This window comes from Macrosteles quadrilineatus, unplaced genomic scaffold, assembly GCF_028750875.1.
Source record: "Macrosteles quadrilineatus isolate MER2022 unplaced genomic scaffold, UCM_ALF_1.0 Scaffold_3__2_contigs__length_128488019, whole genome shotgun sequence".
Taxonomy (NCBI): Eukaryota; Metazoa; Arthropoda; class Insecta; order Hemiptera; family Cicadellidae; genus Macrosteles; species Macrosteles quadrilineatus.
Genome location: NW_026542596.1, coordinates 89,276,389 through 89,301,495, shown reverse-complemented (window position 1 = coordinate 89,301,495; position 25,107 = coordinate 89,276,389). Strand labels below are relative to the sequence as shown.

Genomic DNA, 25,107 nt, shown 5'->3' with positions numbered 1-25,107 from the left:
TCAAACATCTTAAATTACAACTTTAATTTAAGAAAAAATTTCAAATAATAAAGTTTTTGTGAGCTTGCCAACGCCTTAATTTTTTACCCATTTTAGCGAATTTCCCATATAGGGAACAAGCTATTACCGTAGTACTCATGGTAAGACCTGGACGCGGGACCGATTTTTTTTTTCGTTTTGAGGTCCCTAGAGGCCAAAAACACCATCCGTTCAAATTCATATATATATATATATATATGTGTCCGTCAGCACGATAACTCGAGCAAAAATGATCCGATTTTGATGAAATTTGGTACAAACGTGTAAACGTACGTTTATTCGAACGAGTTCGCGATCCAGCATGATCGGACCATGGGAACAGGGGTTTACTGGGGGTTTTATGGGGTAAAAATAGGTTTTTCCCATTTTTGACCCAAAAAACATAAAATTTAGCAATTTCTTTACAAACCATTTTGCAGAGCTTAAAAAAACAAATAATTTAGTATATTGAAGCGTTATTATGCGCCTAATGGTTACGGAGAAAATTGTAAATTTAAAATTCCCATGTTATTCTTATGGAGAATAAGTAAACTGTTGTAGTTTGCTTGTTTGTGAACATATTTTGATCAAATTTGGAAAATGTTTTTATTTCTTACTAACTATTCACATTTAAAAAAAAAAAAAAAAAACAGTTTTACCCTCCCTGATGCAGCAAACCTAAGTACTTGTTAAACTAATTCTATTTAAATCAAGAATAAATGTTATATTTTTAAGTAGACATTTCAGTGTAAATCCAATCAGTCAAATGGAATTTCGCTTAGTCTGCAGGTTTGCTGCGGCGGGGGTATTTATGATTAAAGTGTCAAATTGCTGGAAATGTTGTCAAGATTTCAAAAATATCGGTTATATTGACCTTAGGTGGATAAGCTTTACCACGTTTAGAATTTATTTTTCATACAAATTTACATGTATTTCTTATGGTAGTATTTGAAGTAAACAAAATTCTGTTTTGACAGAATAGTGTTCAGAATTTAACACTAATGCTTCAGGGTGTGTTGTTTTTGTTTATAACTAATTGTAAAATTGTTTCTCTTTGTAACATGTCCTTAACACCCAACCCAAACAACAATTATGAAACTTGATATTACAAGAAAAATATTAGTACAAAATCACGAGTAATTTTACTATAACATTATTTGTAAAATTAAATTTACTCCATATCAACGTAATGGCATTTTATTATCACTACTAAAATTGCTCTAAAAAAATTACAATGTGAGATCACTACAGATATGGTACAATCAATTGAACAATTGTGTACAATTTAAGTACTAAAGGAGAAGGCACGATAATCACACTAAATTAATAAATTACAAATTGTAATTAAATTCCTTTTGATTAAAAGTAAATGACAATAAGTCATGATAATGGCATCAATAAACATTTGTACTGATTTCCTACTTTTGAGGAAAACAACATCCAACCCATCTACAACGGTTGGTTTGTTCTTTAGAGGTTCAAGTAATAATTGAGTACACTACCACATTGATATTAATTTATAAAACTGTATCCTAATGTTAAAAAAGCCTGAAATATTATATTGCTACACTAATTGATTAGGTTAATCATTTACATTGCTTTGAACTTTATAAAAAAAAATTAACCTTTAACATTCAAATATAAATATTGAGCTGTTAAAAAGGGCTAGTTAGTATAAAGGTACTCCTAGCGAAATCATCAAATATGGCACCAACACCAAACAAATTTCAAAATTCAATGCTGACAACTAATCTACGTACAAAAGTTTATTACTTATAATATTTACTTAACTATTGAACAAAATAGATCTTTATCTACATAAATATACAAATTCAAAAACTAAACTCTTATATTATGTACATAAATCAGTAAACTACAGCTGATTTAAAGATAAACAGTAAAAAAAAATCAAAACTGTAACAGGAAATAACCGCAACATCCTTATGTACATGTTTTAAACATTACAACCATTTTCCTTACTTACCTATCCACATACAAACTAGGCCTATTAGTTAACAAAAAGTAAATGGAACGTAAGTGTAAATAGGGGTAGAAAAATACAAACACATTTTAATTTAAACTATTAAAAATGGCTGAGGTTAAAAGTTATTGAGTTCGCTTCAAACTATAACCACACCAAATGTGGGTGATGTTCAATGATATTTTGATGAAATGAATTCTATATTATTATACTTATCCCTTTAAACGGTTTTTGATTGCTTATTGTTATATCCTGTATCTTTGTTATCCTGGTTTCTAAGACTTAGGTCACATAGGTTTTTACTGAAAATGAATCTAAGTGAAAGCGGTCCAAACCCATAAAATATTTGTTTGGATTATGTTGGGAAAATGGAATCCGTCCCTCCCGAACCAGAGTTGGAGACGGTAACCGATAGACTAGATCACTTTTGCTGTATGTTAGATTAAGAGGTATTACACTTATTTGTTTTAGCATTACCTTCTGTGAAAAATGTTGACGATTGGTTGGTAGCCAACAGAATATGACCCAAGTAAATTTCACCAAAGAGTTTTGCTATTCTTGTACTTAAACACTTACAGTTTAAAACAATCTAAAATCAACTGGACGTTATAATAAACGAGATCAACATTATTAGGTCATTGACTCTGTGTCCGATACTATCTCTGGAGGTTCTGGACTCTGGAGGAAGGGAGTGCTTGCTCCAGATCTACTCCTGACACTTCCGTTGCGGGATAACTCCTCCCGGACAGCAAACCCCTGCTTCACCAGCTCCTCGGTGATGTTTATGTCCTGAGAAAAAAAGGATCAACACTGAAATTGTGCACATGAAATTAAAACCGAACGTAGGATAATGGCTGTTATAATTTCTTTATATTGTAGGAATGGCGGGCCTTCCTAAATAGAAAAGCCATCCTAAAATAATAAACACAAATCAGAATATTTAACTGTTGATGAAAACATTTTCACCCACAAAAGGTACATTGAGATAGAATGAAAGGACTAAAATACCGATGCGTTATTATTTGACATCTTAGAAATAAAATTAAAATTTAGGTTAGCATTGCAGCACTGATTGTGTATTGAACTTTTTTTCTGGTCAACTTTGTGCAAAACTTGATCTTGATAAACCATTCTCTAAAAACGGTAATATTTTTTATTTATCTTACAATTGGATTACTTCTATTATAGGATATTTTTGATACACTGACTTCGATACGGTACCTTCAATGACTTATTACTTTGACTATGGGGGAGTAATTCAAAAGACAATACAAAGCAGATCCAAGCTGTTTTTTTTTTTTATTGTAAAATGAGTTTTTTTTGCAGTAACTGCAGCCAAATACAAGAAAACTTTAGAGTGCACAATGCCAAGTAAAGGAATCTAGATTTCTCTTTATTCAGCTTTGATGTCACTTTGTAAAATATAATTCTGAACACTTTTAACAGAAAGCTGTCCAAGACCTTGAAATGTTTTTAGAACACACCTCTCTACACATACCTCTGATCCACTAGTATCGTAAAGGTTGACGCTAGGTACAGGACTGCCTTCTCTACCACCTCTGGGGACATTGTCACAAGATACGACCTTGGCATTCAGTAGCTTCCACTGAGCCACATGAGCCAGTTCTTCAAACAAATCCACAGCCTTTTCACTCCACTCCTCTCCGTCACTGTCAGGCAAAATAATAAACTAACAGAATTGGGAATAATGATGTAACGTAAAACAAATGAGCTTTGGTTTTAACAAATTTTTCGTGATACTGCAGCAAAAACAGCTGTTTTTAATGCAAGCGTTGCAGATCTACTCTCTAGATTAAAAACTCTAGTGGTTTTACTCTCTAGGGAGTAAAAATCATTTTTAGTCTCTAGGGAGTAAAAATCAGCTGTTGTAAACAGTTGTAAATTATTGTAGCAATCATATCGATTGAAATTATTTATCGATTGATTTATTAGGTAAGGTTTTAGCGTATTGTTGTCGATTGCTCGGCAACAATAAGTAAATCCAAATTTATCCGTCGATGGTATAAATAGTAATAGACCAAATAATTGAACCACTTACTAAACAGCTGCTTATTTGCATTAGCAGAATAGAAAACAAGCTGGAAGTCGTTTTGAGAGGTTATTTTAACACAACAATTATTTTGTTTTCTAGCTTTGTTTTTGTTAATTAATGATGCAATATGACGAAAAAATATAGTTCTCCACACAGGCAAAGTTTGTAGAGAAGTAGCTCTAGTTTGCTTTTTGCTAGAAGCATTAAAAAAAAAGATTGCAAGATTTGAAGGGAATTAATAGGGTGTTCATTCAAACTTAAATTAACAGTTTATATAGGGATTTGCAGGGTCATATTTGGACATTTTTCATGACGTTTTTAATCGCGCTTAAGGTAAACATAATCACGGTGGTCTAACAAGTAAATTTTATGTTAGGGATGGTAATAAAGTACACTCAATACAACCTAATATTTTTAATGATATCACACATCCTCACACAAGCAACTGGATTTCTTAAACAAAAGCTTTACTAGAAGATATTCCATGTACTCAATAAGTATGTTCTTTTCTTATATCATAATTTAGAGCCTCCCCCCCCCCAAGACTTTTATAGAGTTTAAAGAAAATATTTTGCTGAAAAGTATCTGTTGCAACAATATAAGGGTAAACAATATAACTTTTGATATTTTTAGGTTTTCCAGTTAATTTTGTTGATCAAAATCAATCAACAAAAGCAAATTAAAATTAACAAACAAACAATAACAAAGGAAATTTTTTATTTATTAAAAAATGCAGACTTTTAATTTTTCTCTGCTTTTCCACCTAATTGCAAAGCAAGGACAAAAGTCATAAATTTGCTAGTCTTAGTGATTACTGATTACATTTATAAAAAAATATATATATCAGTTATAAAATTGTATTTAATAATTTTAAAAATACAGTTGATTCTGGCAGGCAGTAACACTCATTTAAGGATATTAGCACAAACAAATTTGTGGACAAAATCCTATAAGTATTAAAATTGTTTATGCAGGCAACATGGCAACTATTGTATTTTCTCAATCTGGAATACTACAATGAAATCAAGTTGATGGATCCCTTGCTTGTAACACAACTCAGTGACTTTATTGACAAGTGAGAACGTCTGTGGTGACTGATGTTGTCTCGGCATGCGACTCTCGGCAGGATCAATAACATTATAAAACTCATATTCCAACAGTGAGAGAAGATGATAAATCAAACCATCCAAGTTACTTGTAGTGTACAACATTATGTTTTGATTGTTCTTTCATCATCATAATTTCTCCCTTATTGTTTTATCAAATAATTGTTTTACCAAAAAATTGTTTTACCATTGTCTCCTTTCCTTTTAACAGTCAATAATACAATTCAGAACACAAAAAGAAACAATATAAGCCCTATAACTAAGATACAGGAGTTAACATTCAGAATCATGACAAAATCTAATGTGTTGGTGTTATTCTTTAGGAATCTGTATATTTAATTACTTAAGGTGATTCTTTGTGTCAAAATTGTGGGCGACTGGGAAGTCGTAGAACAACGGGAGAGGGTCAAATCAAAGGTCTCTATTCCGTGAAAACGGGAAGAATAGTGGAATTCCCAAAATTCTATCATAAAATTATATATAGCGTAAATGTGCCCCATAAGAATACCATTAGAAGCCATTTACAGGTAGTTTTTGTTTACTTCAACACAGCTAATAGTGATTTATGATTAAGCCAGTACGCATTATTAACATTTGAATTACTAATTTGCCAGGCAATTCTGAAATGTACTGTTCTATATAAAACCAGGGATAAAGTTACCTACAATTCAGCCATTTTCGTTAGGCCTATGTCTTAGAATGTAGAAATCAATTATTTTACCATGCTATTTTCAAATTTTAGTATTTTAATGTAAATTAGTCAAGCGAATGATAAATAGTAGAATAATGACAGATGGCTCAAAATTCAAAGGAATTGAACAGAGAATGGCTGAAAAATAATGAAGTTAGGCTATAAAACATTTTAAACAGGAAATTTGATATTAAGTTAAATATTTGTATAACTGTGAATAACTGTTAAAATATTTGATAAAGAGAAAATTTGATTATGAGTTTCTTTAAATACTATTTATTACAATAATTTGTTGTTCCTACAGTTACCTAACAATGTACATGTTCTCTCACTGATTTGAGAAAGCAAAGTGGCCAATTCGCTCATCAGTGAGACAATGTTAACATTGTCTCACTCTAATTACTTTGTCTCACTCCAGATTTGCAACGTGAAGGCACGAAATAGTGAGCGCGTAACATGTGGTAACATGCAGACAAAGTCGTATGCGCGCGAAATACGTTGGCAGCACTGGCTGTAAATCAGCTGGTCAGCTGTGGTACTGTTGTATCATGTCATATTAAAAGTTCACTTCTGTGTAATAATATGTTACGTTTCTTTATCAATTTATTTGTTTTATGGTAACTGTAGGAAAAATATAAAGAGCAACTCGAGTTCAAAATACAATTGCCTCACTCGAGAAACAATTCCTCACTCGCCTACGGCTCGTGAGTAAGGATTCCTCTCGAGTGAGGCAATTGCTCACTAGTTGCACAAATAACTATTACATTTGAGCTTTTTAGGGACTTTCCTACCAGCAACTAGTAATTTATTATTTATTTTAGTTCAAGTATTAAAAATTTGCAATAATATAAATCAAAATTATTTTGATGTTAATTAATATTCGTAATCATTCTCCCAACAGGGAAAATGGATTTTAGATTTAAAAACAAATGAAAACTAAAGCACAGACATAACAAATTTATAAATCATGATTATACTTTTATCATTGCTACTGCTACTATTATTTTAAAGTGATTAATAAACGAATAACATTTAAAATTGAGGATATTTTTAAAAAGAGAGAGATTTAGTTAGTTAAACAATGTTAACATAAGAAAATTAAGAGTCCAGGGGCTTACAAATACACATCTATAGATTATAGAGTAGCCTAAAGAATCTACTATAAAAACCCAGACTAGTCCGGGTGAACAAAATGTACCCCTTCTCTCAAAATATAACTTTAAATTTATTTCAATGAAAATCATGTGCAAGTCTTCTAGCTGGGTTACTTTCTAATCCTTCTCCCAGATTATTTAAAATAAAATATCTCTGGAAGTATATTTCTCAAAAATAATGTTTTTTTATTCAGTAAATTTTACATAATTAAAGTGATGGGGTTATAAGAGCAGACTTTTTAGTATCAAGTGGGCATTCCTTGTAAAAACTAAAAACATTCTTCAATTGTATAGTAGGCCTAAAATCAATTTTAAACCAACTCTAGGGACACAACTTCAACCTTTAGTTCAACAATTTGTTGATCATAAGAAAAACTACATAGTTGCTGGTGCTTTGACAAGGGGTAAAAGTCTTTGTTCCAGCTCGGCACAATTTGTACTTTGATAGCCCATTACGCACTTACGGAAACAGTAGGCTGGCGCGTGATAAGGTTGCATGCAAACCTACAGGCGTGCCTGCCATTGTGAAATTGTAATTAAAACTTTGAGCTGATAATCAATAGAAACACTCAGCCACATGTGCACAACTATCTGCCGTCTGTAGCACGCAATCATCATCTGCGAAAGCAAACTTATCTTAACTAGGACAGAGGAAAATTCTTCTATATTTTTATAAAATTAAGTGTAAAAATATAACATGGAGATATGGTTAAAATTCAGAACAGTTAAATAATCAAAGGGATAAATAATATTTTAGCCAAAAGTACAAAAAATTGCTATGCTTAGCGGTAATTGGGCAAGAAAGAGAACAATATTTTTGAACCGCTCTTACAAAAAACGTAAAAAATAAAAAATTCCAATAGCATAGAAACACCAAACAACATTCGTTGTTTAGCATATTGGGGTACAGCTCCCTCCTAACCCCCAAAACCATTCCCAGGGGCGAAGGGCCTGTTTTGCAGATTCATTAGTTTTGTTTAAAAGCTCATAAAAGTTAAATCATAATTATAAATGTTTAATGTTATTTTATATTTTTTTAAATTACAATTTTTACAAATTTATATTTTCTATATATATGGAAGTTTACGGGCTTCAAACAAACAAAAACAAACTTTTTTTCTCATTATTTCAGTCAAGGAAATATTAACAGAATTGAAATAGACAGCAAAACAATATTTTCGGGTCAGATGACCTTGACCAAAGGACACTCTCTGAGTATACCAATAAAGTTCCCCGAGCAAAGCTCGGTCCCCACGTACTTGATTTAAAATGGATAACACAATATTCTGATTTAAAACTGTTTGACAGTGCAAATTAAGAAGCATAGTTAGAAAATATTAAACAGTGATTCTTGGAACTGAGGAAACCAATCAATAAAATAATTCTCATTAACTATCAATCATTCGCCGACACAGCAATACACACTTGCTTGTGTAGTATATATGAATGCAAGTTGAGTGTAGAATGGAGTAAGATGATCTGTATAGTGCTGTACCTAAGCTTAACTGTCACTAGTTCCATGGCATCTTGACTGAACTCTCTGGGGAGTAACACAAAACATTCCCAGGTGTCTATGGAAGTTTTCTGAAATTTCACACCGATTGGGTAGGCGGTTTAATTAAAGGTCATGAAATGAAATAGCGCTTTATTAAACAAAATTCTCAATACAAATTTAAAGTTTGTCCCATGCAGGAGGTTAGGACATACAGATAAACAAGTCAAGTAACTAAGAGATTATCTGACCTTACCTGCGGACAATCAAGTAGGCCTACCGAGAAATCACTAGTCTAGTATGACTGTAGTAAGTATATTGATATATCCCTGCCTGTGCACGGACAATAAGTGTCAGATTTAAGGTAACCATACTTTACTGTACTTTCTGATTATTTTAGCAAGCTGCATACCACATAATTTGACAATTTTTCATGCCTGCACGCATACCTCCATGCTACTCTTCTCTTCTTCTTTACAGTGGCTAGAGGACGAAAAGGCCTTTACTGTAGCTTCATTTTGTATTTTTCAGTTACAGTAGTTGTTTTTAAACTTGAGCAGTTAGTGGTGTTAGAAAATCTTGGAAGCTTTAAGCCTTGAATAGGTTTGATAACGGAGAAACTTAATTCACTTAATAACTTAAAATATCTTAATAATTAATAGCTTATTAATATTTCCCATGTTACCTGAATTTCCTGGGTTTGGGTACTCAAACTGTATACAGATTTGCGTAACAGAGCTTGATTTCTCCATCTACACCAACCACTGATATGAAATAGTAGCCTACTTATTTACTTATTTAATAGGAGAGGTCAAATATTGTGAACTGAAAGTGTTAGGCAATGTTGATTGATAAGGCTGGTAGCGTTATTGTGGGTATGGAGTGTTAGTGTGGTGTACTGGAGGACAGGCTCTTGCTAGGGAACAGCGTTTTTAAGACAATCTTAAAGGTTTTTAAAATTGGGTTTTAGAGTCTCTTTCCAAATTGAGGGTTCTGTGTCAAACTAAATTATTATTAACACTTTATTCCAGTCATCTCAATCTGTTAATTGTTGTTAATCTTCTTTGTATGTTTTGTGGGGTATATAAAGTTGCGTATTATAAGCTAGTACTGCTACGTCACTCAAGGTAACTGTGGATAAACCTCCACAAGTTTCCTACCACACTTACACTCACCTTGGTTTAACATTGGCCAAGCTGCATTCAATGGCTTGGAAGCGTAGTTTGAGAAAGTCAGTTCTCAGCTGTAGGATCTCGCTTTTCAAGTGAAACTCTTTGTCTCCGTAGTCTACGTAGTACAAGTCTACTTGGTCCTCATCATCGCAGTCACCCTTTACTATGGCCTTAACTTCCGCTCGGTACCACTTGTTATCATGACTGAACGGAGTCGCCACAATCTGGCCAACATCTACCTGAAAATTACTCCTTTTTTGAAAAACCAGTTTACATAGTACTAAAATAATTTCTATGCATTGATATTCACTTGTGAAAGGTGTTGCCATGACTTAAAACCTTGAATTAGGTCTAAAATACTAGGATAATTTGTTCCTCTTAATCATTACAGTCACTATGTACCACAGTTTTGACTTCTGCATGGTACTATAGACAAAAAGAGTTTAAATATAGACCGTCAGCCAAGCTGCAGTTCCCATAGTTTCTGGCGCACACTGCTGGGAGCATCATGTGGTTACGGCGTACACGCTAAGTAACTACATGGCACTCCCAGCGGTGTGCGCCAGAACCTATGGTAACCACAGCACGGCTGACAGTCTATATATACCTGTCAACCTGCTCAGTCATCTGCTCCTTGTAGGTGTGTGTCCTGACCTTGTATTAGGCTGCATTTTAACCCTCAAGCTGGTGGTTTTTTTATCCTGTGATGGCAAGGGGTTTTTTATGGGTCGCGCAACATTTTTTATAACAAATTTTTATACAGTAAATAAGTTTGTAAATTTATCATATTATATGTCATTTTTTTTAGCAAAAAACAAGGCAGCACAAAACTTAATTTTAAGAACTCAAATCAGGGCCGATTTACCGAATAGGCACGGTAGGCACGTGCCTAGGGCGCGAGGCAATTGGCATTTTTGGGGGGCGCCAACAATTTGGTGAATAAAAAAATTGGTGTTTGCATGCGATCACGGTAAACTTCTGATAATCCCTCGCGGCCGTGTAGACATCGTAATAGTCTCCCGCGTTTGCGGCAAGATTCTTACTATTTTCCGTGGTCTATCCCGTGGTTATAGATGAGGGAAAATTATGATCTTCTTCCCGCGGTCGTGAGGACATTATCCTCGTCTTGCGAGATCGCGGTCAAATTCTGACCACCCTTCGCGGCCGTGAAGACATCATTATATCGTCCCCTGCGGTCTTGTGACAAAGTAATCGCCTCCCGCGATTGTGGCAAAATGGTGATTATCTCCCTCGGTCTTGTGGGGATCATCATCCTCTTCCGCAAATTAGGCAAAGTTCCGTCCTTTTCCCGCGACCGTTTGGCCATTATCATCGTTTTCCGTGATCGCGGCAATATCTGATCATCCCTCACGGCCGTGTATAAATCATTATCGTATCTCCCGCGGTCCTGTAGACATCGTAATCGTCTCCCGTAGTCGTGAAGACATCGTAATCGTCTCCCGTAGTCGTGAAGACATTGTAATCGTCTCCCGCGATTGCGGAAAAATGGTAATCATTGTCTTCCACGAATGAGTCAAAATTTTTCCCACGGTCATGTGGACATTATCATCGTCTTGCGCGATCGTGGCATAATTCTGATCATCCCTCACGGCCGTGTAAAAATCATTATTGTATCTCCCGCGGTCCTGTAGACATCGTAACAGTCTCCCGTGGTCGTGAATACATGGAAATCATCTCCCGCGATTGCGGCAAAATATTAATCATGTCCCGCAGTTGTGTGGAGATCATCGTCTTCTGCAATCGCGGCAAAATTCTTGCTGTTTCCCGCGGTCGTGTGGACATTATCATTGTCTTCCGTGATCGTTGTAATATTCTGATCATCCCTTGCGGCCGTGTGTAGACATATTATCGTCTCCCGCGGTCACGGAAACATCACTGATGTTGTCATGTGCGATCACGATAAATTGAAAACTCTAGGTAGAAGTACAAAATTCAGACATAATTCCCGGTTCAAAAAACTCCCGCATGATTCCCGGATTTCCTGGTTGGTGGACACCCTGTTATATATATTGCAAAGGGGCGCTACTGTTAGTTGTGCCTAGGGCGCTGACAGGATCAAAAACGGGCCTGACTCAAATCCCATCTTCAGAATGCTATTATACTCAAATGTTTGCTATTTATTTAGATTTGACTTTACCTAACAACAAAACAACATAAAAATAGTAAAATTATAGTGCAACAAATCAAAATTAGTGTTTACCTTGTTCAGAGAGTGAAAAGATCTGTTTTCTTCAACAGTGTAATAATCTGTCATTTCTTGAACTAACTGGTCAAGTTCAGCAGAAGATGGACTGAATACCTGGGATTGAAATAACCAAAATAAAAACAATCACTTCATTACTCAAAGGCAAAGTAAGCATGAGTGGTATGAGGCAGCTTTAAAAGCGTACGGATAGTGAAATTTCAGTTAGGATCGGATTCTGTTTGGATAGTTAAGGCTCGGTTTGGATCGGATCGGATATAGAGGTTCGCATTCGAGACAATCAAGTACTTATTAAATAAATATTAAGGTTGGGGAGTTATAATTTGCATCTTTATGTACAAAAACTACAGTGTGAATACTGCACAATATTGTGATATTGTAAGTCATTAATCTTGGTTCAGTTATAAAAACTAAAGTTTAAATTCACAGCTTACTCAAACTTAACAAAAAGGTATACCGTACATTATATTGCTATGCAATCAACTTATATGGTAAGGCAATGTCTCAGTGCACACCTTGTATTATGACGCAATCAACTTATATGGCAAGGCAATGTCTCAGTGCACACCTTGTATTATGACGCAATCAACTTATATGGCAAGGCAATGTCTCAGTGCCGACCTTGTATTATGACACAATCAACTTATATGGCAAGGCAATGTCTCAGTGCGGACCTTGTATTATGACGCAATCAACTTATATGGCAAGGCAATGTCTCAGTTTAGGCCTTGTATTATGACGCAATCAACTTATGTGGTAAGGCAATGTCTCAGTGCACACCTTGTATTATGACGCAACCAACTTATATGGTAAGGCAATGTCTCAGTTTAGGCCTTGTATTATGACGCAATCAACTTATATGGTAAGGCAATGTCTCAGTGCACACCTTGTATTATGACGCAATCAACTTATATGGTAAGGCAATGTCTCAGTTTATGCCTTGTATTATGACGCAATCAACTTATATGGCAAGGCAATGTCTCAGTGCACACATTGTATTATGACCCAAACAACTTTTATGGCAAGGCAATGTCTCAGTGAGTACCTTATAATCGTGATTTAGGCTAAGTCCAAAATGTCAAATTCATAGACTATCCGAAAAAGTCGGATATCAAAGTTGGGTTAGGTTTGGATACGGATATCCGAACCGAACCGAATCCGACCTGATTTTTCAGATATCCTCTACCTACTACCTCTACTTACTATTCAACGTACAAAGAAACATTTAACCTAGAAATGAACTACCATTGCAATCTACCATAGCGATGAATACAAAACCTATAAGAAACACAATGCCTTTGTTAAAAATTCAGTCTTGGAATGCGGCCGCCACTAGGTAGACTATTGTAAGTGCACGGCTAAGTCACCTGACTGAGTGAGAGAGAGCGAGACAAAGAATTGGCTTAAAGAGAGAGAGAGAGAGAGAGAGAGATAGAGTAGCGAGGCCACGGTGAGAGCGATCCTAGTGGCGGCCGTGCGAAGCTCATTTTGGCGGCAAAATTCCAGTCGGACTATTTTCCATACGCATTTAGCTTCTTAAAGTGTATGTATTCATTGACTGTAGTAAACAGTATGTTGTCCTGTCAGTTTAGCTTTGTAATTCAATGTATACATAGTCAATAATTGACAGTAACACACTCTACCAGTGGTTCAGTTCAACTATGTTTATTTTTATTTTTCGACTTTAACATGGGAATGGAATATCTAATGCTATCTACGGTCAAACATACTGCTTCTTAGGCAATAAAAGATAGAATGAATAGCTATCTTTTATATATTACGCCAAGAGCCAAGTTATATATTAAGTGGCCAAATTTAATACTAGAACTTGGAAAAACTGAGCTCCATAGAATGTAAAATATCTAAAAATATAATGATTGACAACCCTGACGTCACTAAATACTAGAAACTCAAAAGCTTCAACTGCTACCATTTCTTATCCTACTAAAGTCTAGATACATGCTTTGCTGATTAGAAAAATACCAATAGGTAAATTGATAAACATACTTGAATCCAAAAGCATGAGGGAGATACAACTGCAGAAACAAACACTTGCAAAATTCCGTCACTACCCGTGGCCGACAACCACTGGGAAATGCCACTCTTGTTGTCTTTTGCTACCTGGAAACAAATGTATGTTCAAAAGGGAATAACATTTAATCATCATTAAATTGTATCAAAAGTAATATTACTTTGCCTACCTAATTCATTTATGTAGACGAAAATAACAATTAAAACATATTGTTGTTATACCTAATTAATATAATATAAATTATCAATTACAGTTTTTTTTCTATACATCCACGGGAGACAGATATTTCACGAGACTTTAGTAGAATAGGACATTTTTGAGGACAATTACTTTGAAAGAGAAAGATGTTGAGAAAGTCAGACCTTAAGGAATTTACAAAGAAAAACACAATCTAGGAGTCTAAGACTTGGGTAAATGTTAGAAGAATTACAGACGTACAGATACAAATATTTTAGACAGGTACATACAGTGATGGACGGAGATGTATTTGACTTTGGTTTGTTTCTGGGAGACCGACTGGCATGACTCAGTTCCATCTTCCTCCGCATTTCGTAATCCTCCTCCACCTTCTCATTTATCAGAGACACCGCCACTGCAATCTGCTCCATCGTACCCTTGATGCAGATTCTGGTTTCTCCATCGCCTCCTAGATCATTCAAAGCATTTACATTCATTTAACTTTAGTTGCTTAAAAAGGTTGTGTAAAAAGCCAAAATAAAGTGTTCACCGAACACTTTAGCCCAGGTAAAAAGAGATTTCATTCTTATGGATTAGCTGAAGATAATGTTATGGTTAACTTAGTTCTATGCGGTTTCTGTAGAGGATATTTTCTTGTTCTCACAATCAATTAGTGATATGTTCATATTAACACAATGTTTTATGTTCTTTGTATTTATTTATTGCCATACGTTTTTGTTATTAATTCCAATTATTGTGATTTTGTTTACTTTTGTCTTGTCTTTATTAGATTAAAAATAAAGTCCTTTTTATTTGTAATAGTCTGACATTATTTATTTCATTCTACATTATTTCTTCATTATATTAAGGCAATTGTTATTGAAACAATTCAAATCTATTTTAAGCATTTCGTTACCGGGGGAATATTCAGGATTTTGCCGTCACCGCGGGAGACAATGATGATATCTACTTGACTGTGGAAAATGAATAAAGTTTTGCTGCGATTGTGGAAGAAGATGGTGTTTCCGTTACCGCAAGGTAAGGGTTTTGCAGTTACCGCAAGAGACAAAGAAGATGTCTACAGCCACTCCAGTTAATGACTTTAACGTAGTGGAATTTGATTCGAGAATCTATTGAATGAACTTAGATAGGTGCCTGCCACAAACCGCCATGGAATTAGTAGCGCTAGAAATATTTATATTTGTTAAAAAGAAAAAATAAAAAAAAATTTAAATTTTGTTTGTTCAATTTTTGTGAATCAATTGGACCTCGCCCACAAGTTTTGCAAACTTGGCAAGGCCAAGATTTTGTATTATCACAAATAAATATATTTGAATTTGAATTGACTAAATTAGAACAAAGAAATGGGGAAAAAGTTTCTGGAATTGACCCATTACTCCTTATAACGTAATGCTATTCCATATTTAGATCATTGTACACCGTACAGTCTATAGTCTATAGTTAAAGATTAAGAAACCAAAATAAAAGAATGAACATTTAATACCACAACCTACCTCTTGTTGCTCCAGATGACAAACTTTCCACATTGATTTTAGCGTTGGAAGCCATTTTTATGGATCTTATGCTCTCACCATTCCGTCCAATGACACGACCCACAGATCTCTGAAAAGATAACAGTACCTATTCATTTGTAGGAAAGCCTAAGGATCAGTAAACCTTTGCTAACATTGTTTTATTGCCATTTGTTTAGTTAGGTTGGGATTGGTTGACTTACAGAATACCGTAGTAGTTTTTATTACTAGTCCCTAAAGTAGGTTTTTTGGGAGGATTTCGTGTATATAACCTACGAGTCCGGAAATTCGATTAAGTCACAAAAGAACATTTTAGGACAAGTAACGAACAATATTTTACATTACATTGTCATATATTATAGCAGAAAATATAAAATATGGTCAAAACCGTTTGTTCATATATTGTTGAAGCATTTTAAGGGATCAGGACAGCTGATTTGTTTTTGAGATAAGCTGTGACATAATCATATGATTCGAGTCCGTAAAAGTTTACAGATTAGTCCGCAAAAAGGTATCTTTAGGAACTCAAAACGATCCGTAAGACAGCTGTTTTTGAGACAGTGTAATGAAAATGTTATAAGCCTATTTATAATCATTTTCATCAGTTCCACATTTTTTGGGGAGTCTGAGACTCTCCCAGTCTGCTATCTGCTGTGGCTTCCCCGTAAAATTGTTTTTCCCTTTTTGAAAATTAGGCTATAGATTATGTTAGTTTATAGCTTGTAGAATATGGATGGATTGATTAACTTGTCCCCCACACACAGGCTTCGCCTATGAGGGGAGGATCCATTTTTGTTAGAATTACTGTTTAAGTATATTTTGATTCATGGAATAAATGAAACTTTTATTATAATACTTTTATTTTACTGAACATAATATTTCTAAATTTGAAACATGTAAATTACTTTATCTTTAAGAAGAATATGGATTAAAATGAAAGAAATATTTTATCATAACCTATAAACAGAAGTAATCAAGAATGATTCCTGCACAATATTTTACAATCTTCAAGGTTGAAAAAGATGGAAACTGCTTATTTCGTGCTGTAAGTGTATTCTTATTTGGCAATCAGAATAGCTTTACTAAATTACGAAATGAAACTGTTAGATATTTAGATCAACATTGGGAATCAGCTAAAATGTTTATATTAGATGAATTTGGATCCTCAGAAAAAGATGAATACATAAAATTGATGGGAGAAAATGGCACTTTTGCCACGTCTGTGGAATGTTTTGCTTTGACCCAACTATATCAAGTTAGTTTTCACATTTACCTACAACCCATACAACCACAAAAATGCACAAGGACAATGGCTATGAGACAACCTCCCATTGTAATTTCCTCTCAAAATGACAAACAGATATCAGTACCAGTGGTAAATTTATTATTGTCTGGTAATCCAACTTCAGGACACTTTGATCTACTTTTAGCAAAATCCAAAGCATGGGCCATAAAAGAGGACAACGTTAATATCATAGATGATTTGACAGATGATCTATATAGGTGTACTGAATGCAATACAAGTTTCAAAAATAATAATAGGCTCCAACAACACTTTAAGAAAAAACACTCATCAATAACAAACTATGATCCTAACAAGTCTTCTAATAGAAAATCATTTGACAAACATCCTCTTGATGTCTTAATAAAATCTTTTGGAAATGACCAACCACAAACCCAAAATCATAAATCATCTGAATGGAATGATAGATGGGAAAAGATTATTTCACTGAAAAGGATGCAATATGAGTTACCAAATGGATCAATAGGAAACAACTTTATTCAAATACTTGCTGATGAAATATTACTGTTGGCAAAAGGAAAAGAGATATCTGAGAGAGTGATCTGTTTTATAGCAATTATCCTTCAAAGAGACAAAATGATTAAAAAAGCTAAGGATATAAGAAGATTAATTGAAAGAAGACTAGATGAATGGCAGAATAATCAATTTGACGAACTCATCAATGAGGCCATTCGATGTGATAAATCTTTAAAGAAAACAAAATTTGAGCTTGACTCTGACGAATATGAACAGTTAAAAGACTCTTATTTTAATAAATTAGTTCAAAAAGGTAAAATAAAGGAAGCCTCAAGACAGATAAATAAAAAGAATACAGGTGGTTTACTTAATCCGGAAGAAACTATTGATAATACCTCGTATACTGTTTATGATGTATTGAAAGAAAAACACCCAAATGCTATAATTCCTGACATTAATTTGCTTAAATTACCAGATTGCCAGATGGCATGGACCAAATTCCAAAGCTTGAAAATGCAGAAATAACAGCAGAACATGTAGAAAAGGTAGCAAGAAAACTTCATGGTAGTGGAGGTCCAGGAGGAAGTTCATCCGAAAATTGGACAGATTTCTTATTGCGTCATGGACAAAAGAGTACTTATTTAAGAACAGCCATCGCCACCTTGGCGATGAAATTAAATGGAGAAGTAGTACCATGGTACACTATAAGAGCTCTGATGGCAAATAGACTTATTGCAATTGACAAATGTCCAGGTGTGAGGCCCATTGGAATAGGAGAATGTCTCAGACGCATTCTGGCCAAATGCATTATTTTAGCTTTTGGCGATGATGCAAAACAAGCATTAGGTACAGATCAACTTTGTGGAGGTCTCAAATCTGGTATAGAGGGAGGAATACATTTCATGCGAAACCAATATAGTGAACATAGTAATACCAACAAAGAATGGTGTATGATCCTGGTAGACGCAGATAATGCCTTCAACAAAATAAACAGAATTCATGCTTTATGGCAAGCAAGAGTCCATTGGCCAAGGGCTGCAAGATTCATTTATAATACTTACCAATGTAGCTCAGATTTAATTTTACAAGGAAGTAATCAAAGATTATATAGTCAAGAAGGAGTTACCCAAGGAGATCCACTATCAATGATATTATACGGTCTGGCAACACTTCCATTAATACAAGAACTAAAAAGAATGCCGAACACATCTCAAGTTTGGTATGCAGATGACTCTTCTTGTCAAGGCTCCCTTGATGATGTCGTGGAATGGTGGGAAAAGCTCTCAAAATTAGGTCCAAAATATGGGTACTTTCCTCAAGTTAATGAAACAAAATTAATTTTTAATCATGATAATATTTCCAAACAATTTAAAAAGAAAGTATCAGGTATGAAAATTTGTAAGGGTAGCCAATTTCTTGGTGGATATATAGGTTCTGAAGAGGAAAAAAATAAACACATTTCTGAAAAAATTGGTTTATGGACCCAAAACATTGACAATCTGGCAAATATTGCAAAGAAATATCCACAATCTGCCTACACTGTAGTGACTAAATCTTCACAAATGGAATGGACTTTTTTTCAAAGGGTAGTTGAAACTAAATCTGAAACGTATTTACCTATACAACAAGCAATTAGAACATCTTTTTTTCCAAATCTATTTTGTTCAGAAGTAAGCAATGAGGAATGTGAGATTCTACATTTACCAGTAAAAAAGGGAGGAATAGGAATAATAGACCCAACAAAGCATTCAAATTATATATTTAAATCATCTGAAGATGGATGCAAGATTCTTACATCTTGTTTAAAAGAGAAAACTAAATTTTGTTTTGATTCACATGAATATGCCCTAAATTTATCGATTAAGTCATGCAAAGAAGTAAAGAAATCAATGGAAGAAGAATTATTCAGTCAGCATTTGGAAACTTTCTCAGAAAAACGGCAGAAAATTATAATGCGCAATGCAGGACCTAGAGCAAAACATGGATGCTGGCTATCATGCTTGCCTCTGAAGAAACTTAATCTGGACATGTCCCCACAAGAATTTAGAGATGCCCTTGCTCTACGTTATGGGAAAACACCAATAAACCTCCCATTAAAATGTGAAGGATGCGGGAATGAGTTCAATACAGAGCATGCTCTAAAATGTCGAAATGGTGGTCTGATAATAAAAAGACACAACGAAGTAAGAGACACAATAGGTAGCATGATGGAACAAGCCTGGGGAAACTGCATTAAAGAGCCCTTGATAGCAGAAGGCTGTCATCTCAACGAACCTGCACTAAAAGCTGATCTAGCTTGTAGAGGTGTATGGGAGACTCAGATGGAGGCATTGTTTGATGTTCGTGTCGTTGACACTGATGCTCCATCTTATGTCTCCATCCCTCATCAACAAGTAATTAAAAAAGCTGAAGATGAAAAAAAAAGAAAATATACTAAAGCTTGTGAACAACGACATGCATCATTCACTCCTCTTGTTACAAGTGTTGATGGAATTTTTGGGAATGAGTTCCAAATGTTTTTAAGAGTTATGGCTGAAAAACTATCAGAGAAGTGGAAAAAACCATACAGCTTAGTAATAAGTTGGATAAGATCAAGAACAATTTGTGCTGTTTTAAGGTCAACCAGTATGTGTTTGAGGAGAACAAGAAAGAAATGGCGGTCAGCAAGAGAATTTGAAGATGGAGCTGGGATTCCAAATTTTTTTGTTTAAAAATTAATTGTTAACTTCTAATTTTACAGTCCTCTAATTTTTTTTGTAAAATCTATATATTAAATGTTTTAGAGAATAAAAAAAATTAGGAGTCAACTGTAGCCTACTTGATTCATAACTAAAATGATCTACTAAACTTACCTGTGGCACCCAGATTTCTTTAAGCTCAATAAGAGGCTGGGACTTGATAATCTCATGTATCATAGACTCTGCCTGTTGAGCCGCCTCGGCCACCCCTCTGATGTAACAAACTCTGAACTCATCGTCCTCTGAAACAAACACACAGAATACTGGTACCATCAACATTTTTTACTTTCAAATACATGGAATTGGCCAAAATTAGTATGAATCTTAGGTAGCTAAATAAGGATTACACAAAGATTTCTTGTTTGATTTTCCTGACCTTCCATGATCCATTGCTAAAAATTTTATTGACCACAGATTTTTAATTATTATTTTAACTAGGCCTATTATGTTTTTTTGTTAATCTTTTATTGTAGGCCTACAATTTTTTGCACCAATTTTGGAACTTATTTAGGGTTAAATTATCGGCGTTATAATTCTTTTTCTGTAATGTTTTTAATGAATCCTTTAAATAGCCTGAATTTCAAACTTCAAGTAATTAGAAAAGTAATACAGGCTTGAGGCTAGCCTACTTAATTATAGATTAAAATTATAAAAAATCACTAGAGCACAATTGCATGGACAGTAAACATTTTCTTGGTACTGTAGTAGGCAAGTCTTAATTTTCAACTAGTAGAATGGAACTATCAATTACAAAAACATCTTCCAGTCTAATGGTAAAAATAAAATGAAAATAACTATGGACGTTGTCTGTGAATTAAGGTCATCAAACTCTACAGTCATAGTCAAACGAGATACAGTAGGACTAATTGAAATCCGACATCAGTTTTTAATTTGACTAGACTGTTTTAAAACACCCTGTTCTTTACTTCTCTGATTATTTTTCAGCCAGTTTCACGTCCTAATCAAAAATTATTCTAGCTTGAGTAACCAATAAAAATTTGAGGGTAAAGAAGGCTCCTGCCAAGTTGGAATTATGTTCTCAGAATACAGTCCATTGGGAAGGGAGTCACCCCTCTAGGCGATTCTCATACAAAGTTTCACTATTTGTTGTCACTGACTTAAACAAATCTATGAACGAGTGCATTTGGATGCCAAACTAAACTACAATGGTGGGTCCTCCCTTTAACTTTCCTTATTTTTTAGACAAAAGCCAATTTAAGAAATTTCCCTGACTTTCGGCACTTTTCTAACACTAACTCTTAACAATTTTTTCTTAAAGGTCCATATAGGAAAATCTCATTGAATCATTTAATAAAAACAGCAATGAAACAACTAGGAATCAAAAAATGTAGCCGTAGATACTATTATGATGGTACTCTTAATTTTTTTTATCTTATCATGTAACAGATTAGTACCGTACCAGATCACTTTTAACAAGCCACGGAAATTCAAAATAAAATTAGGCTACTTTCTACAAATTAACGCAACAATCAAAACTTACCCATATCTTTGAAATATATCCTAGTGTCAGTCTTTTCTTGAATATCCTTCACATTACTTCCACCCCGACCAATGACAACTCCAACCACAGATTTTGGTATTTTCATTTCAATAACTTTAACCCGAGAAGTCCGCACATCTTGCAGGGTGTCCTGAAGATCCTCATCTTCCTACAATGCAGTCAAATAAAAAATATAATAAAACAAACTGAAATGTGTAGGCTAGATTGTAAATTATTATCCAACAATTCATTCTCTGTCCTAATTCCTTTCAGCAAATAAAGAGATAAATTAACATTTTAAAATGCTAGACCGGAAACTTATTTTAGTTTAAACTAAATTTATGTATTCAATTTCAATTTAGCAGTTCTAGTATGTCTACTGGTAAAATAGTTTGACTTACCTTTTTATGCAACAGATATAAAACGGTAGCACAAACTCCAAGAATAGGTAAGCTGATGATGACTGCAGTCTTTAGCATTCCCATTGCAGATATCTGGCATTTAAACCTAAAAAAATGTCAGTGTAGCCTAAACAAAATAGATAGATTTTCATGGGCAGGAGAGTCACACAAACAGGAACACACAAACAGTTCAGCCTGTCCTCACCCTCTAATAACAGAGTGAGGTACCTACAAGTGAAGAGGGTATCCTAAGGCACATCCTAAGGTATATTGGAAGTGGATCAAGCCAACCTGACCAGAATAGACCCAGCACTCCTACACTGTTGCTAGTGTCAGTATTAAGGTTCAGTGAGAAATTTGTACAAAGACTACTTCCTTCAATGGCTATAGAAGTGATTCATAGCAGAACTAAGGGCCCTTTCACACGGGGCTACTGGTGAAAGCAAACTGTCCAGGTATTTGATGAAAATCCAGCTCATTTGAAGTAAAATTAAACTAACCAATAGTTTGCTACTACATAAATTTGCAGCGTAATTTAAATAGGCTATGTCGGGGCACCCCCCCCCCCAAACGTTAAGTAGGCCTATAACTAACTTATGGGTTAGCCCACAGACCTCCAGGCATGGGTAAAACGAATTTGGGGGGGATCAAACTTAGGCCTATCTAATCAGAGGCTAAATAAACAAAATTGTAGGCCGAGGCCATCACTATTTACACACTAAGCAAGAGTTTTGCATAGTCTTGGGTTAGTTTTTCATAGCTTTTTCAACATCGTAGCAAATTGTAGGCCTACAATAATTAGGCTATTTACAAAGTGTATGCTCTCCAAAGAGTAACTTAGGGATCAAACCCCAAAAACTGACCTCCAATGACAAATTGATAACAGCAATGCTTGTTTCCTGTAAGCTGTAGGCTTAACCCTGGAGAGCGTGCGCCTATCGTCAAAACACAAGAACGCACAATGGGTAATTTTTTACCCCATTGTGTTTTTAGCGAATTTCCCTATAGGGAAGTAGCTATTACCGTAGGTCTCATGATAAGACCTAGGCCCGGGACCGATTTACTTTTTCATTTTGATGTCCCCAGAGGCCAAAAACACCATTCGTTCAAATTTTTATATATATATATATATATATATGTGTCCATCCGCACGATAACTTTCGAGTAATTTTTGTCCGATTTTGATAAAATTTGGTTTTAAGGTGTAAGGCGGGATAAACTTAAATGAGTTCGCGAACCAGCATGATCGGACTATGGGAACGGGGTTTTATGGGGTAAAAATAGGTTTTTCCCATTTTTGACCCTAAAAACACAAAATTTCACAATTTATTTTTAAACCATTTTGTAGAGCTTAAAAAAACAAATAATTTAGTATATTGAAGCGTTATTATGCGCCTAATTGTTACGGAGAAAATTCAAAAAAAATTTAATTTTAAAATTCCCATGTTATTCTTATGGAGGATAAGTCAACTGTTATAGTTTGCTTGTTTATGAACATATTTTGATCAAATTTGGAAAATACATTAATTTCTTACTAAACCACAGAACCTTTTAACATTTTACATGAAAAAAAAAACTTTTTTACCCTCCCTGTTGCAGCAAACCAAATAGGGAATACATGTGATATTTTTAAGGAGACATTTTAGTTTAAATCCAATCAGGCAAATGGAAATTCGCTAAGTCTGCAGGTTTGCTGCGGCGGGGGTATTTTAGGATTTTAATGATAAAACAACATAATACTTGATTAAAATATACTTAAACTATGAATTTAAATATCAAAACACAAATAAATGACATTTTAAACCTTTAATTATCTTTAAAAAGTCTGGTTTTACACGTAAAAACAGTCCTTGTAAGTTTCCACATGATGGTCCTTACAAATACTTTTTCCACAATTGTTGCAGATTTTTGTCGTCTTTGTATCTTAACTTCATGGACAGAAGTCACATAGCGTTACTATTTGACTTCTGGATTGAAGATAAGGCAACAGAAATTCATGCCCTAGTGTAATATCGTGGTAATATGCACAAATAACACACTCATTGACATCTTCGAACTAATACATAATTAGTAATTCGCCCAATTCACGAACTCTGAATGTATAGCATGAGCACGCGCGCGGGGCAAAAAGTCTCCAAAACAATGTAGGGTCTTGTTTACGTGACGACTGCCAAGGACACACTCCTGCTGATTGGCGCCTCCAAACCTCAAGGTCAGACAGTGGACAAGTTGACTTGAAGGTATTGAGGGGGAGGAAGCAATAGAAAAGCTTATCAGGCCTACGTGTCGGCTGCAATTTGGGCTGCACTTTACTTTAGGTCCTACACTCATTCAAACGAAAATATTGATTATTTGATTGTTTCTTTCGATATATCATTTGACGAAATATCATTTGATTTGAAACGATATATCGAATGAAACAATCGATTAATCGATATTTTCATTCGAATGAGTGTAGGACCTAAAGTGCAGCCGCAATTTGAAAATGGACCTGGAGAAAAACTACCCCGCGCGCGCTCTCTAGGGTTAACGAGTCAGTGTGAGTAGGCCTATGCTATAAACAAATTTTTGGAAGACCACTAGCCTATTTAAGACTATGTTTGTGTTCTAAATTAAGTTGGGAATAATACAGTAACTTAAGTTAAGTTACTCCACCAAGATTTATAAAATCTTGAGGTTTTTAAAGTCATGTTTAAGTTACTAGGTAAAATTAACAAGTTAACTTTTATAATGCCAGTTTCACGCTGATTTTTAACTAGACATCCTATAACTTAAGTTGAACCACGATTTTAACATAAACATGAGAACATAACCAAAAAACTCTATGTTCAGTAACTTAAATAAAACAGAACTTTCTACGTGATTTTATATTAAATATGAATTAAAAGAACAAATTAATAATCAAAATAAATAAACTAACCGGTGAGCAAAAATTAGTCCAAGAAAACAGGATCGAGGATCGTTTTAACCTTCAAACAAATATTTACTTTTATCCAACCAACCCCCCCGACGACAATAGACATCGACTCGACATCACATAGCACAACACATCTGAGATCTGACTGAGACTGAGTCT

The 25,107-nt window shown here is 34.5% G+C and overlaps 1 protein-coding gene across 1 annotated transcript; it reads right to left on the bottom strand.

Moving 5' to 3' along the window:
- Window positions 1–902: 902 nt before the first annotated feature.
- On the bottom strand, window positions 903–25,033 carry LOC128990827 (tudor and KH domain-containing protein homolog). Its single transcript, XM_054413436.1, has 11 exons — window positions 24,952–25,033; window positions 22,032–22,137; window positions 21,631–21,799; window positions 20,244–20,371; window positions 15,615–15,723; window positions 14,391–14,569; window positions 13,899–14,012; window positions 11,889–11,987; window positions 9,671–9,906; window positions 3,498–3,669; window positions 903–2,788 (listed from the first exon to the last, which is right to left on the bottom strand). The coding sequence occupies exons 2-11, from the start codon at window positions 22,113–22,115 to the stop codon at window positions 2,630–2,632; spliced, it is 1,449 nt and encodes a 482-aa protein (XP_054269411.1). The 5' UTR covers window positions 22,116–22,137; window positions 24,952–25,033; the 3' UTR covers window positions 903–2,629.
- Between the last annotated feature and the right edge of the window lie 74 nt (window positions 25,034–25,107).